Genomic DNA, 22785 nt, shown 5'->3' with positions numbered 1-22785 from the left:
TCGACTCTTGGATTGGGCTCAGATCATGATCTCACACCTTGTGGGTTCGAGCCCCACATCAGGCTCTGTGCTGTCAGCTTGGGATTCTGTCTCCCTCTCTCTGCCCCTCCCCGCTCACGCTCTCTGTCTCTGTCTCAAAAATAAATACATAAATATTTTAAAAATTATTTGCAGTAGTCCAGGTCATGCATTTATGCATTCATCATTCTATTCCATCATCAGAGCCACGATTTAGGCTACAATACTGTTCCAGACACGCTCCTACCTGAAGGGCCCCCCATAATAAGAGCTACTTGTTTAGCATTTACTGTTTGCTATATACTTGACACACTTTTACGATAAACCAGCCAGGTAGGTCTTGTTATCTCTAAGTTACAGGAGAGGACGGTTAGAGGAGAAGTTGAGTAACCTAAGCAAGGCCATAGGGCAAGGAGCTGATGTTGACAAGGTTCCCACTGAGGGCTGGCTCCAAAGCCTGGCCCTTTGCATGGCACTACACACCTACAAACCATTCTCACCGAAGTCTAGAAGACAGAAGGCCGAAAGACACATATTTAGAACTTAAGGAGGTACAAGATGAATGCCACAGCACTGTGTGAGTCAACCAGAGAGAAGGAACCTTGCCAATCAGAGTGACCAAGGAAGGCACCCAGCATGGGGGTGAGATTTCAGTAGGTGAAGCTGTGGGGCCGGGCAGGGAGAGAGGGCACTCCAGGAACAGCACTGAGACTCAGGCTCTGGTTGACAGCCCAGGTTCTAACTTCTGTTCCATCCTTCACCTGCGGCAGCCCCGGGGTGAGTCACCAAATCGCCTTCACCTCATTTCATTCATCAGCAAAATGGGATAACAGCAATATATTCCTCCTAGAGTTAGTGTAAGGATTAGGAATGATCTATGTCAAGTATTTAGCAATAACGCCCACTACACAGTAAGCCGCAAAGAGCAAAATGTTAGCCAACAGTAGATGCGTTTAAACTATGGCAAGTAGTCCAGATAGGCCACCAGTCCTCTTACAGTAAAATAAGAAATATGGCTGAAAGGATAAAATTGAGACTAAGATTGAGGACCAAGTTAATGTTCACCTGGGAAGCTGGTCTCTTTTCAACAGGGAATCAATCATGAGAGGAAATAAGCCATATTCATAGCATTCTGAGCAGCTCTCCCAGGGGAGCCCCCAGCCCCTCCCCTTGGCATCTGGCTCACTTGTGATCCCTTCAGAAGATGTGTGAGGCCCCAGGGACTGATTCAAGCGAGGACTTTGGGAAACAGATACTGTCACCCGTCAACGCCCACTGTGTCCAAGATTTTTTTCTTTTCTCTCTCTCCCTATCCTGTGTCTTCTCCCTTAAACACATAGTAACGGCTGAGGTACAATTATTAACGCAATTTCTCTGGGAGACTGTCTTTATTCACTAAGGCTAAATCCCATTTCCAGGAACCAATCTGGGTAGCTTGGGTCATCATTTATTTACTAATTTTTTAAACTTGGTAATACCTAGCTTTTACTTATTTTTAGGTTAATGTCATTTCTATAATGTGGTTATCACATTACTCACTTAATCACATATTACAATGAAGACACCCTTGGTGATGACGGTTACGTTCACCTGTCTTGATTGTGATGGTTTCATGGGTACACAACAGATACCAAAACTTATCTAATGTATGCCTTAAACATTACGGTTTATTACATGTCGATTAAACCTCAATAAAGCTGTTAAAAACACAATAAAAGCTTAGTAATTCCTGTAATTACTAAAACATATAAAATTGTTATCTATATACAATGTTCATATTATGAGCATAAATACATATCCATAATATGAAAATATGAACATGTATATTTAAATCTTAAGTCTAAAGATTTATCAGGACAAATGATTATACAGAAATGTACATACAGGCTTGTAAAACTTGGGTACAGAGGACATGTTTTTTAAATAGGGATACATCACACTGTTCCTAGCAGCAGTATTTGCAATGGCTAAAAGGTAGACACCACCCAAGTGCCCATGGAAAGAAGAATAGATCAACAAAACGTGCTGTACACATTCAATGGCCTTAAAAAGGAAGAAAAGTCTGACAAATGCTACCACATGGATGAGCCTTGAGGACATTATACTAGGTGAAATAAGCCAGTCACGAAAGGGCAAATATGGGATGACTCCACTTATATGTGGTTCCTCGGTCAGTCAGAGACACAGGGTGGGGGTGAGAGGGTACTGTTTAATGGGTACAGAGTTTCCACTCTGCAAGACCCAAAGAGTTCTGGAGATGGATGGTGGTGGGTGCTGATTTGCCCGACGGGAATGTTCTAATCGCCCCTGCACTATACGCGGAAGAATGGTTCAGGTGGTAAATTTTATGTTGTGTGTATTCTCCCACAACTGGACAGATGAAAGTTCCCACACATTATTGTAAAATCATTAAAGGTGTCATTTGGTAATTCTTAAAAATGTTCTCAAGTGCTCTCATTATTTATATTTAAATCAGACAACTTCTGAGGTAACTTTCCCAGATTTCCCAAAGGGCCAAGTCTGTAGCTGACACCAAGTTAAAACTGATGACTTCAATTTTGTTACCAGTACAAATCCACATATTGACTTCGTTTTCCCTGCAACTGGACATAACACTTCCCTAACAAAGCCCTCGGTGGCCTAGGGTATACGATAAGCACGATCCCCATGAAGAAAACTTCTCTTCTGGAAGAAGAGCTCTACAGGTACCACTGGCGGCCTGTGTTTATCTGGAGTGACATGGGAGTATATGAGTCAGGAGTTGGGCACCTGCTGATTTGAAAAGGGTGTGGACCCTATACATCAGGGCCAGGTCCGACTGTAAACTTCGTAGCAGAGAAATGATTAGGCCTTGTCCTGGCTTTCAACCTGTGTGGTGCATGGTGATGGGGCCATAACTACCAGATGGGCTTCTCCAAAGACATTTCTGTTCCCATTCCCTAAGACAACACCTGAAATTGGAAAAGGGCCACCCCCCTGAAACACGTGTCTCACACCCCACTGCTTTGCCCAGGGCTTTCCTCGGCACCCCCAGCTCCTTGTCCACCATCTTCCTCTGAGATACAGAGGACTTCGTTTTTCCATGAGCTTCATTTTCTTCCAGGAGCTCAGCTTACTGCAGAGTCCTGTTTTCCCTGAGCAAGGGAAGAGAAGCCTTCAATCACCTCGCAGAAGATGAGAGCATCTGCTTGGGGATTCCAAGGAGATGTTTTACTGCAGCTTTTCACAAACTGATTATATTTAAAGCTCCCTTGGGGAGTGGGGGCTGGGAGGAAAGAAGCTTCGGAGTAGACCTTTGTTGGCATGAGTGGAGAACCGCTCAGACCTCCCAGGGGAACAAGCTTGTTTAAATACCAGCAATCCACATTCCCCAGTGTGTGTGCACACACAGTATGTACAGAGTTTTGAATTTCATCTCCTGCTCTGAAAGGGTCCTAAAAGGGTTAAACTGTTGCAGGCAAAGGCCTGAGGCTTTTCTATCAAAATGCTCCAGATGGAAATTACAGAATTTCACTTCTCAGCTCTGTGGTGCACACATACCGTTCTTCTAAGACATAAAAAAAAAAAAAAAAAAAAAAAAAAAGGACAAGACCCCCAATGTTCTCCAGAAAGAAAATCTGACTGCTCAACACACAGTGCCACTCTGTTTTGGAGGATTCCTCCTGGAATATTTGCATTAACTGTCGATCTCAAGCTGTCCGGGGCACTATAAAAACTCAAGGTATAGAGAGGGTAAAGGAAAGGGACCCTTGAATAAGGAAAGGACAATAGCTAGCAGGGAAACCATGCAGTGATGTGAAGCCACCCAAATACCACCCAGATCATCACCTCCACTAACCATGCCTTGCACTTGACCACCTTTTGCTGCTCCAATCCTGAAAGAAGGTAACAAGCTACAGGCCAAAGGCCTCAGGTTTCGACCATGAACCTGACTAGGGTTGTCAAGAATTTCCAGAGATTCGCGTATATGAAAGCGTTTCACTAATTGGAAAGAGCCATGTAAAAGCATTAAGAATATTATTACTTTCAAGTCAGACATTGAGAGGCATGAACTTTGAAAGGAATCTGAACACCCACAAACCAGAAACAATGATGGTTTTTAAGAAGGCGGCTACAAGGCAGGCTGACTAAGGAGGCACACCCCTCATAAAACCAGGCTGGGGTAGGGTTGGGGCCGCAGCCTCAGAAGCCCTTTAGGGCACATGCAAGCAGGTGGTTTAAAGGGAGGCAAAAGCCACAGGATAGACAAGGTCCCACACAGTCCATTTAGAGTTCACTGGATTCAACCCGTTCTGACCGAAAGGCAAAACCCAGAACTCTGGTCAGAGACAAACGGGACAACAGTGGCCAAAAATTAGACATTAGAATTAGCTGTTCATTTTACAGAAAGGGAAGCTGAGGTCTACAGGGTTTAAGTGACCCAAGATACCTTTCACCACCCTTGTAGGAACGAACCTAAACCAGAACTCAAGTTTCATTCCCAGACTTGTCTCCTATCATTTAACAGCTGGCACTCGGGGAGGATATGGGCAGTGTAGCCTTATGGTCAGCCTAAAGCAGCAAGAAGCAAGGTTCGCTAACAGAGGACTAGTCTGTGCTACAAGCGAGCGCTTAAAAGTACGAGATACCATGCTAAATGATTCTCATATCCTATCTCGCTGACTCCTCATGACTACCTTGGGAAACATATACTCTTTCAGACATGTCCTATAACTCGCCCAAGGTGAGCAAGTGACCGAACTGAGATTTTAAACCTGAGTCCCTTCAACTCAAAAACTTGTGCTCTTAGCCACCAGACCAAAAGAGCAATTTTCTTTTTTATCTTGGCGTCTGTAAGAGAAGACCAGCAGCTCTTCCAGTCTCGTGTAACACAGAAAAAACTGGAATTCTGACTAAAGGCTTCTACCTAGTAGGGGAGCAGAGCCAACCTAGAAACCCGGGTCCTTTGTCTCCAATCTCTAAGCCCTTCCACGAAGAACCCTGGTTCTAGAATGGAAGCTCCACAAGGGAGGGAGGGGTCTTTGTCTTGCCCACTGCTGTATCACCAGTCCCTAGAACACACAAAAGGCACTCAATAAATAGCTGATAAAGAAAGGAATGGAGTCAGGCTGCCAGGGTTTGGCTGTGTGACCTTGGGAAGGTTTCTTACCCTCTCTAAGCCTGTTTCTTCATGCAGTGAATGGAGGGTGAAATAGTATCTACTTCCCAGGTTGATGTGAGAATTAAACAAGACAATTCATATATAAAGCACTTGGCATAGGCTAGAACATCATGAGCTCCCAAAATGTAATCTATTATTATTCGTATTGCTACTAGTATCCATTGACAGATTTTGGCTTAAGGATTTCTTTTTTCCTACTCTGGTCAGATGACATCTCATAGCAAATAGGAATAGAATAAAATACAGAATTGGAACTCAGTAACCTGCTTCTGGTTTCAGAACTACCACCACCTAGCTGTGTGACCTTGGACAAGCCTCTTAATTTCTCTGTACTCTCCTCAGCTATAAAATGAGGGACTAAATCATTTAAATCAGCTTTTTATCAGGCACCTTCTCCGAGTAAGACGTCATGCTCAGCCACCTATAAAATTCTATGATCCTGAAGGGTGTCAATGGAAAATATCAGAGCAAAGCAAAACAGTCTCCTGCTTGCGGCAAGGTTGATGAGAAACCCCAAATAGCCAACTGCATTACATCATCCCAATGAGCAATGTTTGTAAATACACAAGTGTTTAATTTTGAGACACTCGTGAGAAATCTTTCACCAATAGGAATCCACAGACAAGGTTCTATTAACACCTATCAGCCCTGAACCTTTCAAAAAAATGAACATGCAAAATCACTTTGCACCTTAGTCAAATGGCGTGCTTCTGGAGAGAAATCAGGAAAGTCAAAGTTATTAACACTCCCTATGGCAACAGTTAAGAATAGGATGTGTAAAAAAACTGAATGACATATCTGGTTAAAATGGCAAGGGGGATTCCAGGAACAGAATACAGTGCATCTGGACAGGACATGGAGGCCAGTGGCTTATTGTTTACAAAAACAGGCCCAGATTATGAACAGTGACAAGAGGCCAAGACCTCAATTATAACTCACGACCACACCTCTCCCAATCCCTGTTCAACTGAAGCTATCAATCAATCAATTCTCCCATCTCTGTAATAAACCCACCAATATTTGCAGCCCAGTGGATAGAAGGTCCCTCAGGGCACCTCCAGAAATGACCAAGCTGATGACATTAAAAAGACCCTACAGGCAAAATGGGGACTTCAAACTACATTCCAACCTTCCAGGAGATAAGGCAGCTGCCCATTTCAAGCTCTACACTATTCCCACCGGAGGCAATCATTAGAAGGGAGACATGGCCCTTCCCAAGTCCTCTATGATAGGAAAAGGTCTCCTTGCATTGGTGCAGGGAAAGAAGGAGGGGCCCCTCCCTCTGTACTCTGAAACAAAGGAAAACCCAGAGCTCCAACCATGTGGTGTAACATTCAAGGCCACCCACCTCTCCCACTCCCCAGCTGAAGTCTCAATGGACTAGAGCACATGGCTCTTTCCAGTGAATGGCCAGGAAGGGACAGTGCCTTGCACAAACACATCCTGGGGCTCTTTAGCAGGCAGGAACCCCTCTTATGGGAATGACTGGTTAAAAAAAGGTTATCTGAGAAGAGGCTCTGATTCATGTGCCAAGTCAGGTAGTCAACCAGATGTGCAGACAGGGTCACTTGGTTTCTCCAGGTCCACATTTTGCTTTACCCTCCACATCTTTGCAGAGGGAAGTGGGCCTTTAAAAGCATGCATTCTGGAGCAGAGGGTGACAACACAGAAGGGTTAAACAATTATGTCTTCCCATGCTCCAGAACCAGCACCACCCAGCAACCCTAACATCTCAACTCCATTCATGCTTAGGTGAGGGCGGAGACGGGATGTGAAATGACCTTATTCTTTCTGTTCTCTGATCTCTGATTGAATGCAGGGCAACCAGAGACCAGGTAGGTACAAGGTACACCCAAGGTGGCTACAGACTTTCTGTGTCCGATGCCACAGCAAATGTCACCTTTTGATATAGTGCAGCAGAAAAAAAAACCCGCCTCCCCAGGGGCTCCCCAAATGGTATACCTCCTCAAGGTTGCCTTTCTCTACCAGGACTCTTCAACCTCTGAAATAAATTCCCAAACACCTGTCAGATTTCAGTTGTCCTTCAAGGAAACCTGACCCAGACACCCAGAGGCAAACTGCCGCCTTTCTCTCTCCAAGAACCTCCTGCCCCTCCCCCATCCCATCTAGCCTGGGGGAAAAGGCTGCCAAAATAAGGGCCAGCCCTTCAGGAACAAACCTAAAGCCCACTCTGAAAATTCCTTTCCAGAGCCCTTGGCCCCTGGCACAGCCCATCCCTCGGAGGCTCAAACCCACCTATGAAACCACCTCTGGGCTCAGCCTGCCCCCACCTGCTCCACCCAAAGAAATGAACATCCTGCAAATCAGGGTGGAAATACATGTCTCAATGGTCCACGGAGCATATGCATTGTGCTATTTTTCAAAGCCCTTACCTTTGACCTGAGTATCGTACTCTGCTATGATCTCCTTATCCTTTTTGAATTTGGCCGGAGACGTCATGTTTTCCTTCTTTCTTCCAAATTCAAATTGTGAATTGATAGATCCACGGGAAAAATCCAACCACCGAAATCAATACCTCCAAGACCGCTTCTCCCAAGGGCAGAAGGGGCCCCCCGCGGTGGTCTCCAGCGCTCCGGGGAGCGCGGGCTGCGGGCTGGGCAGAAGGCTACGGCGGGCACATGCAGACGGTGGGCGCTGGGGCCGGGCGCGGCGGCGGCTGGTTCCTGTGCTAGAGCCGGAGCCGCAGCCTCAGCATTAGCCGGGAGAACTGCAGCGCCCGGAGGTTGGCCTGGGGTCTGACATCAACGACACAGGCAGGGAGTGGAAGTCCTTCCGCACAACATGGTGTGGGGGGTGCGGGGGTGTGGACGCGCCCAGCTGTGTCCCCGGGAGGGAGTGGGTGCGTAAAAGGGTGCCGGGGGAGGGCTGGGCGTGCTTCGCGGTTTTTTGTTGCACAGGCTCGAAGATGCTGCAAATCAAATCCCAAACGGGAGCCGCAGCAGCGCAGACTGGATCGGAAGTCGTTTGCTCCGGTTCACTTGCCTGTAAATGCAGGGAAAAGGGGAGGGGGCGATCAGCCCCGGCGCAGATCCTAATCGCGGCGGGGGTGGGGTAGGGGATGTCGTTCCAAGCCCGGCCTGGGCCCATTCATCTCGGCCAAACGCCGCCCGGCCCACAGAGCCCGGCGCGGCGAGGTGCGGAGGAAGGAAGCTCCCTCCGGATTTTGTTTTAAGGCTGGAAGAAAACACTTTGGAGCAGCCGCCTGCGCGGGCTTCGGGTGGGGACTGCGGCGGGAACGCGGGGCTCCGGGCGGGGACTGCGGCACCTCGGCGGCCTCCGAGCCCCGCCAGCGCTGGGCAGCGGCCAGCCGAAGGGAGCACTCTCGGCAGTGGCTCCGACGCGGCCCCTGACCCCCGGCTGGGGCAACTCCCAGGACATCAAAAGGGATCAAAGCCAGGGAGGGACAAGCCACCCGGGCACAACTTTTCTTCCCCTCCCGCCCCTCCTCCCAGTTGTTTTGTTTTTGGTTACTAGCTTCTCTTGGCAGCAAAATGTTGGGGGGGGTGAGACCTGCAGGAAAAAGCCTGCTCCGCACGGGGCACATCCAGGAAAACAATGTGGTCGGCAAAAGCAGGAAACGGGTTAGAGGCGAGGGTCGGAGTCGGGAAAACCCAGGGGCGGGGGGCGGAAGGCAGCCGCCGCCTCCCCCAAGTCACGGACGAGAGTAACTCTTAAATGACACCCCCAATATTTTTTGTCACCCATGCCCAGAGATCCCAGATACCGCACCCAGACCCAGGCTCGGTTGCGGGGGGGGTGGGGGGTGGGGCGAGGGGGGTCGGGAGGGACGGGAGGGTCGCAGTCCCGACCCTTCGCACCAGGAGGTGCCTGAGGAAATCCCGCCCTGGCCAAGGTCCGGGCGGCGGGAGGGAAGCAGCGGGAGCGCAGAGTTGGGAGTCTTGCTCCCCACCGTGCCACACCGGCGACCCTCCCTCCTAGGTCGCCCCTTTCCTTCTCCGTGTCAGGGGAGGGGAGGTGCTCCGCTGGTGTCTCCCACTTCCCGCGCCGGGAGGAAGAGGGAGCCCAGGCGGCGTGGTGGTTCAGGCGGGCAGGAAGCGGGGAGGGGGGTGTGAGGTGGGGTCCAGAGGCTGCATGGGAGCCGGGGATAGATGACTGGAGCTTCTGCACACGTTTGGGAGGCGGGGAGAGGGCAAAGGGAGGATTACCTCGGGGAGGGGTGGGGGGTGGTGAGGCGGCTACCGTGGCCACGATGTTACATGGAACGGAAGGATGTTAGCAACTTGGGGACCTGCTATGGGTCTAGGGAGTGAAAGGCACCATTCCAGGAGGGCAGGGGGCTGGAACAGGGAAAAAGCCCCGGAAGCAGTGCGGAACAATCATCCTTCTGGGTCCTGGGCTGTAACCCGGCTGTCTGCCAGGGCTTGGAGACAGGGGAAGAGGACAGCCGATGGTTACGGGTGATGCCAACGACGGTTGCCCAAAGGTGGACCAAGCCTGCCCGTGTGCAGAGGACTTGGGGAGGGGGCTGAGGACTTGGGGAGGGGGCTGGGTGCCTGCTGCACAGCGGCAGAGTCCCAGGGCAGAGCCCGAGACTGTGCGGTGAAGGGCAGTGAGAGATGCAGTCTTGAGAAGTATTATGGGCTGTACTGGAAGATTTGGAGAGGGTCGAGGGGGAGGGCGTCTGAGTGATTCCGGGCGGCACGGCTAGGCGATGCCGCAAGCAGCATCCGCGCCCTCTCCTTCCCGCCCCAGCCCGGGTCTGTTCAGTCAGGGCTCCAGCCCGGCGGCGGGGAAGAGGAAAGGGGAGAGGGAAGGAGCCTTTACCTGGCTCTGACGCGACGGGTCTCAGGTCCCCAGCTTCGCTTCCCACTCAGAGATCTCCTCCCCTCTTCCCCGCCACCCGCTTCTACGCAGATCGGTCCCCCTAGTCCCCTGAGGAGCCTCCGCCAACTCCGCAGGACCCCGCCGGGAAGCAGAGCCCACCCCCTTACCAATCACCGCCCGTTTTCTATCGACCGATGGGGCCTGTAGCCAATAGGAATAGCTGATCTCGAGAGGTCTGGAATGAGGAGGAGGAGCTTGAGAAACTTTGGAGGTGTGACTAGCACCACCGAGGCGTGGTCATAGAGCAAGCTCCTCCCAGGGTTGCCGAGCCCAGAAGTAGAATTAATGGGCGGGGTTAAAATGGAACCAACAGCCAAACACAAACTCTTGAGAGAAGGCACTACCAATTGGACCGGGGTAGAGAGGAGGGGCGTTGCGGAGAATTTTAGCCAGTAGAGAGTAGAGACCAGTAGGGACTGTAGAAAGTCTTCCAATAAGAAGCGTGAAGGGAGTGCCTTGCCTCTTTCACTGGGGCGGGAGTAGGGTTTGCCCAAGCCCCCCGGTGCCGGCCAATGGGAGCGGAGGCGGAGCCAAACTCGGCCAACCAGAAAGCCGAGCTCATCTCGGCACCGTTACTGAGGCGGGGCGTACGGTCTCCAGGCCACTAAGATCTCAGCGGGGGAAGGCTCCCGAGCCTTCCAATGCGGGACGCGGGCGAACTCCGGTTCTCCCAATCGGTGCGCTGCGCCTGCAATTCAAACTGACAGCCGGTTGGAAAGGCAGAGAGAGCGGAAGAGGGAGCAAAACGCGACGCGTTCGCTGACAGAGACCCCAGCGCCGACTGAACCCCAAAAGCGACCTCTGCCCCGTCCCATCAACACCATCGCGCGCTCCGGAGCGGCCGCTCCGGAGGAGACCTAAGGGGACAGCGGGGGGCACGAGGGAGAGCTGAGGGACCGGGACCAAGAGAAACGGCGCGAGGTCCAGCCAGCACGCTGAGGGCTGGGGGCTGCCAGGAGAGAAGTGAAGCGGGGGCCTAGCAGCGAGCAGAGCGGAGGAGGGAGGGTCCTGGGAGGACTGAGGAGAACCCGGGTTCGTCCGGGTGGGAAAAGCTGAGGGGATTTCTGGATCCTGGGAAGAGGAGAAAGATTTCCAAAGAGGAGGCGTGGGTCGGGACGCGTGGCCGGCGATCAGAGGGCGAGGAATTGGAGCGCTCCGAGGGAGGGGCTTAGGAGAGGAGCTTTCACGGAGGGACTCTGCAGGAGAAAGCTAAGGGAATTGCTACAGGGGCGGGAGCCGAAGAGTAGAGGAGCCTTTTAGACGCGTGGCTGGGGAGTCTGTAGAGAAGTTCCCAGGCCTTTTGTAGCTCGCCGCCTCCCCACTTCAAATCCCCCTGCCTTCCCCGAAAGTTAAAAGGAAAGCCACATTTGCTGCTTCGCCCTGTTCCTACTCAATAAATATCACTTTCACCCTCCCACGGGAAAACAGGAAAGAACTCATTTCCTCCCCAGTTTTAGGGCTTAGAAAAGGTCGAGGCCTCGCAATTTGATTTTTGGCCTGGGGGAATCCAACTAGGAAAGGTACTGCTCTTGTTTCCTTTTTCAAAACCCCGCACCGCATCCTTCCCGGGACGCCATGTCTACCAGCAGTTGTAGTTTCGAGGACCGGTGCGTGTCCATCCTGTGTTGCAAATTCTGTAAACAAGTGCTCAGCTCTAGGGGAATGAAGGCTGTTTTGCTGGCTGATACTGAAATAGACCTTTTCTCTACAGACATCCCTCCTACCAAGTAAGTCTTGCTAGTGGCGGGCAACGGTAGCCTTTAACTAAATGGGAAAAGTGTATGGTTTGGACCTCTGGGAGTCAACAAGGAGGTTATCATTTTGGTGTTCCAGCCACTCCCAACAGTCTGATGATCCCCTTGGAGTATAACTAAGTGGGCAGACTGTCTGGACAAAGTCTGTGGTTTAGCCAGAGTGGTCAGTCCTGATGTAATGTTTCTGGTTCAATTATAGTCATGTGACCACATCCCTTAAGTTGGATCCCCTGGCGCTGTGCCCCGCCCAACCATCCTAACTCACTGGATCAAATCCACGACCTAGACCCTAGACTCTAGGTAAATTCAGGCAAGGTTCTCTGTACTGTTAGAAGAGTTCAGTTTTTCATTTTTATCCATAAAGTTTTAGGCCAAAAATATTCATAATTTGCTGCCATTATTTGCAATTTGCCAGGCTGAATCAGATCCATTGTCCAGGTAATTCAGTGTTCTTTTCTCAACAATCTCTCTCTTAATGAGAGAGAAATAGATTTTTAGGCGATGAAATAGACCTAGCCCTAAAACAATCCTTGTCAACTATTGCAGATACCACGCATTTGTTTGCATCATTAAATCCTCTTAAATTCTGTTTTCAGACACGTAAGAATTTGCTACCTATTTGGAAAAAGTAGCCATTTTATTTTACTCAAATGTACCTTTTTCTAGCTCCAAGAGGTACTTTCTCTTCCATAGGCAGCATATTTATGCCCTTATGTAATTTTCAAGATTTAGGCTAACAATCATAATACTTTAAAATGAACTTTGTGATGATAAGAAACTTCAACATTTTGGAAATATACTCAAAAGCTATGAACTCCTCCTTTCTTGAAAACTTTTCTGAAATGGTTTAAGTGTAGAGATGCCTACTGGCAAAGCAAATGGCTCTCATTTATTGCAAAGATATTTGGGTTAATATTTTAAGTACTTCTGTATGTGTGTGTGCACCTGTGTGTTACAAAAAAAAAAAAAAAAGCACTAGACAATAAATCTAGAACCTACTATTGCACAGGTTCTATGATTTTTTTTTGTCTAAAGCTTTTTCTTACTAGTAGCACACACAGATGCACACATGCAGACAAATTTAAAAAATTTTTTTAATATGTATTTGTTTTTGAGAGACAGAGCAAGCACAAGTTGGGGAGGGGCAAAGAGAGAGAGAGAGAGAGAGGGAGACACAGAAAATGAGGCAGGCTCCAGGCTCTGAGCTGTCAGCACAGAGCCCGTTGCGGGGCTCGAACCTATGAACCAGGAGATCATGACCAGAGCCAAAGTTGGACCCTCAACCAACCGAGCCACCCAGATGCCCCTAAAATATTAACCCATTCATCTTTGCAATAGATGTGGTACGCAATAAGATGAGGGCTCAGACATTGAATTGTTAGAGGTTAGACCAGAGTCTACATTAGAACCAGGTTTTTCTTATCGTCTCTTCTTCTTTATAGGGGTTGTAATAGTAATGGATTAGCGTGCTAAGATATGTATGAATTAATGAACACATAAGATTATTTAAGTGGAATTTTGTCATATTTATGGTAAGCTCAGAAGTATTAACTGACTCTTACAAAATATACTATCATTCTGCTTTAGAGTCTCTTTCAGCTCTTTGGGTCTACAAAACTCATGCTAAATCACAACCAAAAATACAAGGATATGGAAAAATCGGAACCCTGTGCACTATTGGTAGGAATATAAAGTGGTGCTGCTGCTGCTATGGAAAATAGCATCGGATTTCCTAAATAAATTGAGAATAGAATTACCATATGATCCAGGAATCCCACTTCTGGGTGTATATATGTATCTGAGTATGTGTTTATATTTGGATATATACCCAGAAGAATTCAGTGCAAGATTTAAAAGATCTATTTGCACACCCGTGTTCTTAGCAGCATTCTTCACAATAACCTTGGTTAACCTTGGTCACTGTGAAGAATGCTGCTAGGAAGCAATGCAAATGTTCATTAACAAAATGTGGTATATGCATACAATAAACTATTACTCAGCCTTGTAAAGGAAGGCTATCCTGCCATATGCTACAATAGGGAGGGGCCTTGAGAACATTATGCTAAATGAAATAAGGCAGTCACAAAAAGACAAATACTATATGCTTTCACTTATACGTGCTATATAAAATGGTCAAATTCATACTAACAGAAAGTAGATGGTGGTTGCCAAGGGCTGAGGGAAGAGGGAAATGGGGAGCTGTTTGATGGACATAGAGTTTCAGTTTTGTGATACGAATAAGGTCTGGAGATTCATTGCACAACAATGTGAATACACTTAAGACTTCTGAACCGTACACTTAAAATGATTAATTTAGTAAATTTTATGTTATATGTGTTTTTACAACAATTTTTTAAAAAGTACCTTTGACCATTTCTGCACATTTCCTTCTCCAGTGCAGTGGACTTCATTGGAAGATGCTATTTCACTGAAATCTGCAAATGTAAACTGAAAGACATCGCATGTTTAAAATGGTAATTTGTGGCAAGATTCTAGATGGCCCTGCATTTGGAAGATGGATGTTAACACCACAGCACAGAGAAAGGTTCAGTGGGCTGCATCGAGCACTGGTTATAACCCATGCAGTGAGCCATTGCGAAACCATTTGTTACTTCGAGTTATTTTTTGAAAGGGTCTTGTGTCACATTTGTATATGATTTTATAATTTTTCAAAGCACCTTGACAAATATCTGCTTTAATTTTCAGAAAAAGTCAATGTAGTTTGGGAAGATAAAACAGAGTTACAATCGTAAAAATCAGGTTTGAGCCCTGGCCCTACTCTTACTCTAAATGTGATCTTGAGTAAATTCCTTAAGCCTCTAAATCCCTGGACCTCTGTTTCCTTGTTTAATTTATAGCTTAAGAAGATAGAAACAATCTTCTAACTTAAGAAGATAGAAATTTAAATATCTTTTGTGTTTACTTTATAGAGTGTTGTGAAGATTAAATTAATTACGAATGTTAAAAGGCTTGATAGACTATAAATTACAACACAGATGAAAACTATTACTATTATCTTTTGAGAGGTAGACAGACTTGAGTATTATTTGTCCCATTTTAGAGAGAAGAAATTTGAGATTTTTTTTAACATTTAAATGGGGTTTGGATTATAAATTATAATCCAAATAATTTAAATTCTTATGTGCTAATGATTTAAATTCATTCTTTCATTCATTCAAACCATACATTAAAGTCCTACTATGTGCTAATCATTGCTATAGGGGCTGGAAACACAACAATAAATAAAACAAAGTCGCTGGCTTTTGGACATTATATTCTAGTGGGAAGATGATTGGTTAGTAAGATATTTAAATCAATAAGATATTGAATAGGGTGGAAGGTGCTCCAAAGGAAATAATAATAATAATAATAATAATAATAATAATAATAAATGATAGAGAAAAATAGAGGTTGGGAGAGTAGGTAAGAGCTATTTGAGATAGCATGGTCTGGGATGACCTCTCATGAGAGGGTAACATTGGAGTTAAATCCGAAAGGATGACAAGGAGCGCAAGGGAAAATGTTCTAGGCACAGGGAACAGCTAGTGCAGAGAACCCAAGGCAAGAGGAAGCTTAACATGGTCATGGAATAAAAAGATGATGGCCAGCATGGCTGAGACATCGTGAACGTCAAGGGAGAGTAGTGTGAGTAGACTGGAGATGCGGTCAGAATCCAGATAGTCTAGAGGAACGCTGTCCAATAGAAATCTACAAGCCGCATATGTAACTTAAAATCTGCTAAAAAAATCTAAAAATAAAGAAAATCTTCTAATAACCACATTTTAAAAAGTAAGAAGAGACAAGTGAAATTAATTTAAATTGTATATTTTACTTAACCCATATAACCAAAATATTGTTTCAACATGTAACCAACATAAAAAATTATTAACAAAATATTTTACATTCTATTTTTTATCCTTAGTCTTTGAAATCCAGCATATGTTTTATATTTACAGCACACTTCAGTTCAGTCTAGCTAAACTTCAAGTGCTCAACAACCACATTTTGGATAGCACAGATCTAGACCTTCATATGAAGGGGTTTTTTTGTTTTGAGTTTTGGCCAATGGGAAGCCACGGAAGGGGCCTTAGCAGGGGAGCAAAATGGTCTGAATGTGTCCCTACTAGAATGTCAGCTCCATGAGAATAAGGACTTTGTCCACTGCTGTATTCCCAGCACCTGGAACAGTACCTGACACATAGTAATAGATGCTCAATAAACATGAATTGAATGAGTAAATGAATGAATGAATACGGATGGTGATTAAAGCCATAGAATTTACTCTTGCAATATAGTCCTACAAATAACTGTCAGTCCTGGTCCAAGAACAACTTGCTTTCATGTGTTTGCCTTTCAAGCAGATTATGATTAGAAGACATATTTTAGGTAGGCTGGTACCTTTTATAGTATTTTTTTATAGGGCCTCACAAAACTGACTGACTCCCACGTCTCCCAGGGTGGGAACAAGCTATAATAAGAATTTTTACAACCCAAGGTATAAGTACATGTTATGATTAAAAAAAAAAAAAGTACTAGCTAAAACGTTCCCTGTATATTCACTTTATTTAATAATGACCATATAGGAAAAAAAATCTGTGGAAGAGTGAAGTACTTGCAATCAGATGGATAATCTTGAAGACAGTAAAAAACTTTTGCAACTTTCTCTAGAAGCTACGGATTTGCTTTATTTCTGAATTCCTTCAAAAACACTAAAACTAAAATTAGAGCAGCCAGCTTGTGTTTGGTTTACAGGGGCTCATGCTGTCTTCCTACTCCTCCATCTGTTGAGACAGTTTTTAGGTGCTGGCGTAGAACTAGAACATAGAAGAACCCAACTTGCCACAGTCCTGGGGATAGCAAAAACCTTTTATCTGATATATTTTGTCTGTACAGCACCTCAATTCTGGGTGTTCTACAGAACACATCACAACCTTATGGCATGGCGTCTAGAAGCTACCTTCTGAAAGGACAACGGGTAAAGCAGCACTCGCAAGGCAATGGAGAATGTGTTAGTATTTGACAGTAGCACTGTCAAGTTTAACATTACCAGAGTCACTCCCATCCCAAAGATCTAGCAATGGAGGTTGTTAGGAGGAAATGAGGACTCGAGGTGGTCTGTTCATTTACGTTAGCACACGAAAATGTTTATATGGCCAGTTATTACCTGGTATCTGAGTATATTTACTTTTCTTTCTTAGTGGGAACATTGTAGGTTATCATGTGATTGTTCCCTGTTGTTCCTGCCTTCTTTCCTGCAACAATGGACACTTCTGGATGTTTCACAGCCAGGCAGTTTATGATATTAACAGACTAGACGCTACCGGTAAGAAACAATTGACTCGGAAATTCCTCTAACATTTACTTGTCTACCAAAACCTGAGTGAAACTCGCAATTGATTGTTTGAGGATTCTCTCTGAAACCCTCTCACCTGAGTTGAAAGTGTGAAACTTCAGGGCTTTTAACCCAAATATTCAGTTAGGGGAACTACTAGCCAAAATTCCTTGCCATTTCTATTTCATCGTTGTGTATACAAGAGCCTCAGACTTGGCTCTTTTGCTTCTTGGTCTCTTAAAATTAATAGTTGCTCTAAATTGTTGCACTGATACGTATTACAACTCCAGAGAATTTTGGAAGATTTTAGATCTGATGGTCAAGTGTGTGTGTGTGTGTGTGTGTGTGTGTGTGTGTGTGTAAGAAAGTAGGGAGGGGAGCCTGGGCCAGTAGGACCTGGGAGGGAGGATGACTAGGTAACCTCTGTATTTGGTGATGTTGCTTCAGGGAAAAAAAAAAAAAAAAAAAGACATTTTGACATCTATATTAATAAATTATGATGGAATTTTATTCAAGGGAAATATTTAATGCCGATACGTTGTACTAGTTATTTAGTAGGAAAATATACAACCAATTCTTTTTTTTTTTTTTTTTTTAACATTGATTTATTTGGGGAGAGAGCAATCAGGGGAGGGGCGGAGAGAGGAAGACAGAATCTGCAGCAGGCTTGCACTGACAGGCTGACCACATAGAGCCCAATGTGGGGCTCGAACTCCCCAACCATGAGATCATGACCTGAACCAAAGTCGGATGCTCTACTGACTGAGCCATCCAGGCGCCCCGACAACCACTTCTTAAAGGATGTTTACCTAATACATTTTATATTGTCTGCAGCCATTTGGTTTTGTTGTGCGCGTGTGTTTTCTCTATCTCATACCTACTTACACAGCAGACCAGGTTGACTTGTAGTGGGACTTTTTTAGTGGGAACTGAAGTTTGCAGAACTTTAGTTTACGGAACAAATTTAAAGAATTCGACAATCCAACTTGGCACTAACACCCTCAGGTTTTTAAATGTATGTTTTAATCTTCTTCAGAACTTAAAATACATTCCTCTTCTTAAGGATGATTTGTCTTCACAGACGGAAGATCATGAATTGTAAGCTAGGTTCTGAGGGTCTTTAAACCTTCCAATTATGCTTGGGTTTTTATAGACTCTGATTTTTTTTTAATCACCTGGCATTCAATTGTAGCTCTCAACCCATCATTTGGGGGTCTTAATTTCAGACTCTGGGATGTGACGAAGGCCATTTTTGAGGAGAGACTTATCTGAACTCCCCTGAGATACAGGTTCCTAACTTAGGCCTCCAGTTTTATATTTGTGTTGACCATGGACACATTAAAGGAAGTTTCTGCTTTGATACTATTTTTCCTGCTTCATAGAATTCAAAACACAGGGTGGAGATTTTTCCATTTTGATTTACTTTTTAATTATTGGTCAATTTTTCAAAGATAAAAGCCCAGCATTCTTCCATTCACATTGAATCTAATCCATGAGAAACAGATGTATCACAGGATTTCCTTCCTCCCTTCTTAACAGAGAAAGGAAGGTGCTCCTTCTGTCAGATCCAATCTCTTAGTTTATTTTTTCTCCTTTGAACCAATTGTGCCGAACTACTCATGTCTCTAAGTATTCACTCCAAGAATATCAAACTTCTCCTTTGTAACCCTAATATTGTGATTTAAAACGAGACTTTCAAGATGCTTGGTATAAAACAGGGTTTCTCATGATGCTGGGACTGTCCTTGAATCACCTGAATCAGCTGCATCAAAGGAACACATACACAAGCTTTATGAAATTCTAGAATGTTTAGATGGAAAGGGCCCCAAGTCAATGTTCTAGGCTAGGCTGCGTGTGTCCACCTGATTTCCCAAAACTTTCCTGAGGACTCTTGAGAAACCTCAGTTCAAATTCTCTGGGATTGGCAAATGCCCTCAAAGGCAAATTGACTTCAGCTCTCCGCTTACCTTTATGGTTCTAATTATCCCTTAGATTTTGGCCTAGTAACTCCTTATTATTCCATTAGCTCATCAAAGCCATATTACCGGAAGCAGAATACTGTTCATTCTTGGGAGGGGAGGGGAGGGCAGAGTATTTTTTATTATAAACAATGCAAACACACAAAAAATGCAGAAAACAATACGATAGACTTCTGTATCCACCCCCGCCCCCCCAGCATGAAATAGATGCTAACTTCTTGCCTGATTAGATTCTAGTATCTCGACCAAGAGAGACAGTTGATGGTTTCCACTGTTTCAACAATGCCACAGTGCACCTCCTTGTACATATCTCCTTGAGCACCTGTGCAAAATGGCAGTTAGAGGAAGTGATGAGTGAGGGGCTCTATTTGCTATATATGTATATATTTGCTCTATACGTATTTAATTCACACAACAGAATTCAGAAACAAAAAGAAATGAGCTAAAGCTATACATGTGGATATAGGTAAATCTCAAAAACATGTTGAATGAAAAAAGCAAATTAGAAAAGATACATATAATGCCATACTATAAAAAATTTAAATACATTAAAAAATAATATATATTGTCTGCAGTTGCGCACACTCAGAGTAAAGGTAGTTAGAACACCCATGGTGTACTTACTGGTGGTGGTGGAGGCGAGATTGAAACCAAATCTCCAAACCCTGGCTCATTCTCTTCCACCACGTGGCCACACTGACAACCTGATAATGTGAGATTTGCTTTCCTTGTTGGACTCCATTGGCTCCCCTAGAGGTCAATTAATAAATTGTATTTTTTCCCAGTTTAGTACTTTTAAGTTCTGTAATACAGTACGTGCCCAGAACAAACCATGTCATTATCTTCCATCATGTATCTGTCATGTTCCTACTATATGCCTAGGCTAGATTCTTCAGTATGGAATCTGACTACCCTTTCACTATGAGGCTTTAGATTGTTGTTGTTGTTGTTTTTTTAATGTTTATTTATTTATTTTTGAGAAAGAGAACACAAGCAGGGGAGAGGCAGAGAGAGAGGGAGACACAGAATACCAAGCAGGCCCCAGGCTCTGAGCTGTCAGCGCAGAGCCCCACATGGGGCTCAAACTCATGAACTATGACATCATGACCTGAGCTAAAGTCAGACACTTAACCGACTGAGCCGCCCAGACACCCCTAGATTGTTGTTTTGTTTAATGTAATGGCAGCTACAACCTGGATAGCTTCCAGACTAAAACCCACCTGTAAGAAAGGATTGCAGTTCGTATTATAAGTGGCTCTAAAACCTTGTTGTTTTTAATCACAAAAAAGCCACCAGCTACTTTTGTGCTTGTTGAGGAGATGAAGAGACTTATTCAAGCCTTTTTCCTGTACCCTCCAAAGAGACACTTAATCTAAAATAATCTTGTGAGATCTCCATCCTTAAAAATCATTAAAATAGATTTGAAACTTACCAGTGTAGAGCGATTATGGCAAAATACAGCTAGAGGCAGAGTTTGAGGAAATGGGCCCTGAGATCCTTCGGAGTTCGAAGATTCTAGAATTCAAGCCCTTACTTCAAAGGGCTTAAGAAATGTTTATGTCTTAGATGAATAATATTAGATAATTTTTATCTATGGTACATTCTTTAATATCTTTTCTCTTTACTGTTAACACTATGGTTCCGTATAAAGATGTTAACATATAAGGTTTTCTATATCATGTTGCGAGTTGTAATAGTAGCTGGCTCTAAGTAATTTTATGATCTTTTCTTTTCAGGTGTCAACTTCCTACTTTGGGGCAACTTGCCAGAGATAGAAGAGAATACAGATGAAGACACATTAGATATCTCAGCAGAGGAGTGCATTCGATGAGTGGGATTATGAGATGTATAATATCCAGACATTTTCCTATTTAAAAGAGAATATTAATGGACTGACTTTTAAAATATTAGCAAGGATATACTACTGATTTCTCCTTTTTTTTGGAAAAAAAAATGAGACATTTGTTGATTTATTTATTTGCTATCTCAGATGAATTACCTGAATTTAATCTGAGTTATGGTAGTTCTTCTATGGCTTCCTCCTCCTCTTCCTCTCTCCACCCTCCACCTGGTATAGATGTATTCTTAACTTCAGATTGGAGGTTATTTCATGTGTCACTCAACTACCTGGGGGTGAACCATGCATGCAGATGGCAAGCTCAACTGGGAATTAAAGCTTAACAGGAATTTTTTAAAAAACCAAGCTGTTAGGTTTTCATAGGTACTGGTTATCCTGTGTCATACTGGTGAAAAATCCTTAAAATGGAGAAGGACTTTGTGAATCAGCAAATAGAATAAGTTAAAACTTTAAAATATATGGAGAAATTCTCTTAATTCCTCAGCACGATGTTAGATAAACGAATTTTAACAACAAAATTATCAGCATATACTGTTTCCCAACATGATTTATTTATATTCTTCTGAAGTCATGCAGTTATTGTGTTATGAAAGCAGGGCAACTGAACCTCCATATTCTATTCTCTAGGAGTTTTTCTGTAACTAGCAAATTTTAAATGAGTATTCTCACTTCCAACCCTTAAATAGAAAAAAAACTAAAGAAGTGTTTTGCTTAAGCCATTGTACATTATAAATAATGTTTTTGTTTTTGTTTTAAGCTGCATTCAGAGCCACACAGGAATAGGAAACTGGGATAGTGTTGGATTGTGGTTTTAGGTATAGCTAAAATCAGTGTATTGCTTAGTAATATCTCAGCTGTAAGCATTTTGTCAATAGCGATACCTAAACACACAGAGTTGTGGTTTTGTAAATAAAGTTTTATGGGGCGCCTGGGTGGCTCAGTCGGTTAAGCGGCCGACTTTGGCTCAGGTCATGATCTCGCGGTCCGTGAGTTCGAGCCCCGCGTCGGGCTCTGTGCTGAAAGCTCAGAGCCTGGAGCCTGTTTCGGATTCTGTGTCTCCCTCTCTCTGACCCTCCCCCATTCATGCTCTGTCTCTCTCTGTCTCAAAAATAAATAAATGTTAAAAATAAATAAATAAAAAATAAAGTTTTATTATAAAAATGACCAGCCTGCCTTTAATCTTTTACTGTAACCATGTTTCTTACCCCAAAATGTAAAGGTGTAGAACACAAGAGCTAACATTTATTGAGTGCTAGCTATGTGCCAGATCCTGTTCTAAAGTCTTTACAGGGGCAACAGGATGGCTCAGTTGGTTAAGCATCTGACTCTCGGTTTCAGCTCAGCTCATGATCTCACAGTTCATTAGTTTGAGCCCCACATTGGACTCTGCTGTCAGCACACAGCCCTCTTCAGATCTTCTGTCCCCTTCGCTCTCTGCCCCTCCCCCCATGTGTCTCTCTCAAAATAAATAAACTTAAAAAAAATAAACTGTTTACAGATTTAATTCACTTATTCCACACAACAAACCTATGAGGTAGGTATTATTATTCCTTTTTTACTGATAAGACAGGTGAGGCATAGAGAGGTTAAGCAGCTTGTCCAAGGTCACATAACTGGTCAGAGATGTGGCCAGATTTAAACTCAGACAGACAGACTGACTTCAGAGCTCTGCTCTTTATCTTTTTTTTTTTTTTTAATGTTTGTTTTTGAGAGAGAGAGAGAGAGAGCACAAGCAGGGAAGCGGTAGAGAGAGAGAGACACAGAATCTGAAGCAGGCTCCACGCTCTGAGCTGTCAGCACAGAGCCCGATGTGGGGC

General features: G+C 44.5%; 2 protein-coding genes across 10 annotated transcripts in view; one reads left to right on the top strand and one right to left on the bottom strand.

Moving 5' to 3' along the window:
- SRGAP2 (SLIT-ROBO Rho GTPase activating protein 2) overlaps positions 1-10095 on the bottom strand; it is a 233808-nt gene extending 223713 nt beyond the window's left edge. For 4 of the 8 annotated variants that reach the window (XM_042925633.1, XM_042925634.1, XM_042925636.1 and 1 more), the window contains exons 1-2: positions 9986-10094; positions 7573-8182 (exon numbers count right to left, since the gene is read on the bottom strand). In XM_042925633.1, the coding sequence (XP_042781567.1) occupies positions 7573-7639 (67 nt within the window). In that variant the 5' untranslated portion in view covers positions 7640-8182; positions 9986-10094. Of the gene's footprint in view, positions 1-7572; positions 8183-9985 lie in introns of all 8 variants that reach the window. The other 4 variants (XM_042925631.1, XM_042925632.1, XM_042925639.1 and 1 more) reach the window with 2 other exon arrangements.
- Positions 10096-10726: 631 nt separating this feature from the next.
- Positions 10727-21932, top strand: FAM72A (family with sequence similarity 72 member A). Of its 2 annotated transcripts, XM_042925641.1 has the most exons (4): positions 10727-11772; positions 14196-14273; positions 16998-17122; positions 20847-21932. In XM_042925641.1, the coding sequence occupies exons 1-4, from the start codon at positions 11621-11623 to the stop codon at positions 20939-20941; spliced, it is 450 nt and encodes a 149-aa protein (XP_042781575.1). In that variant the 5' UTR covers positions 10727-11620; the 3' UTR covers positions 20942-21932. The 2 variants fall into 2 exon arrangements, with proteins under 2 accessions (XP_042781575.1, XP_042781576.1); XM_042925642.1 differs by lacking the exon at positions 16998-17122.
- Positions 21933-22785: the final 853 nt, after the last annotated feature.

The sequence above is a fragment of the Panthera leo genome, chromosome F3, assembly GCF_018350215.1.
Source record: "Panthera leo isolate Ple1 chromosome F3, P.leo_Ple1_pat1.1, whole genome shotgun sequence".
In the NCBI taxonomy this organism is placed as follows: domain Eukaryota; kingdom Metazoa; phylum Chordata; class Mammalia; order Carnivora; family Felidae; genus Panthera; species Panthera leo.
The sequence above is the reverse complement of the archived record's forward strand: the minus strand, read 5'-3'. Positions and strand labels throughout refer to the sequence as shown.

What these genes read in the sequence shown, in the direction of transcription:
- FAM72A (XM_042925641.1), top strand. Translation starts at nt 11,621, where the DNA reads ATGTCTACCAGCAGTTGTAGTTTCGAGGACCGGTGCGTGTCCATCCTG. An exon ending in ACAGACATCCCTCCTACCAA is followed by an intron (nt 11,773 to 14,195) that starts GTAAGTCTTGCT and finishes TTCCTTCTCCAG; the next exon opens with TGCAGTGGACTTCATTGGAA. An exon ending in GACATCGCATGTTTAAAATG is followed by an intron (nt 14,274 to 16,997) that starts GTAATTTGTGGC and finishes TTTCTTTCTTAG; the next exon opens with TGGGAACATTGTAGGTTATC.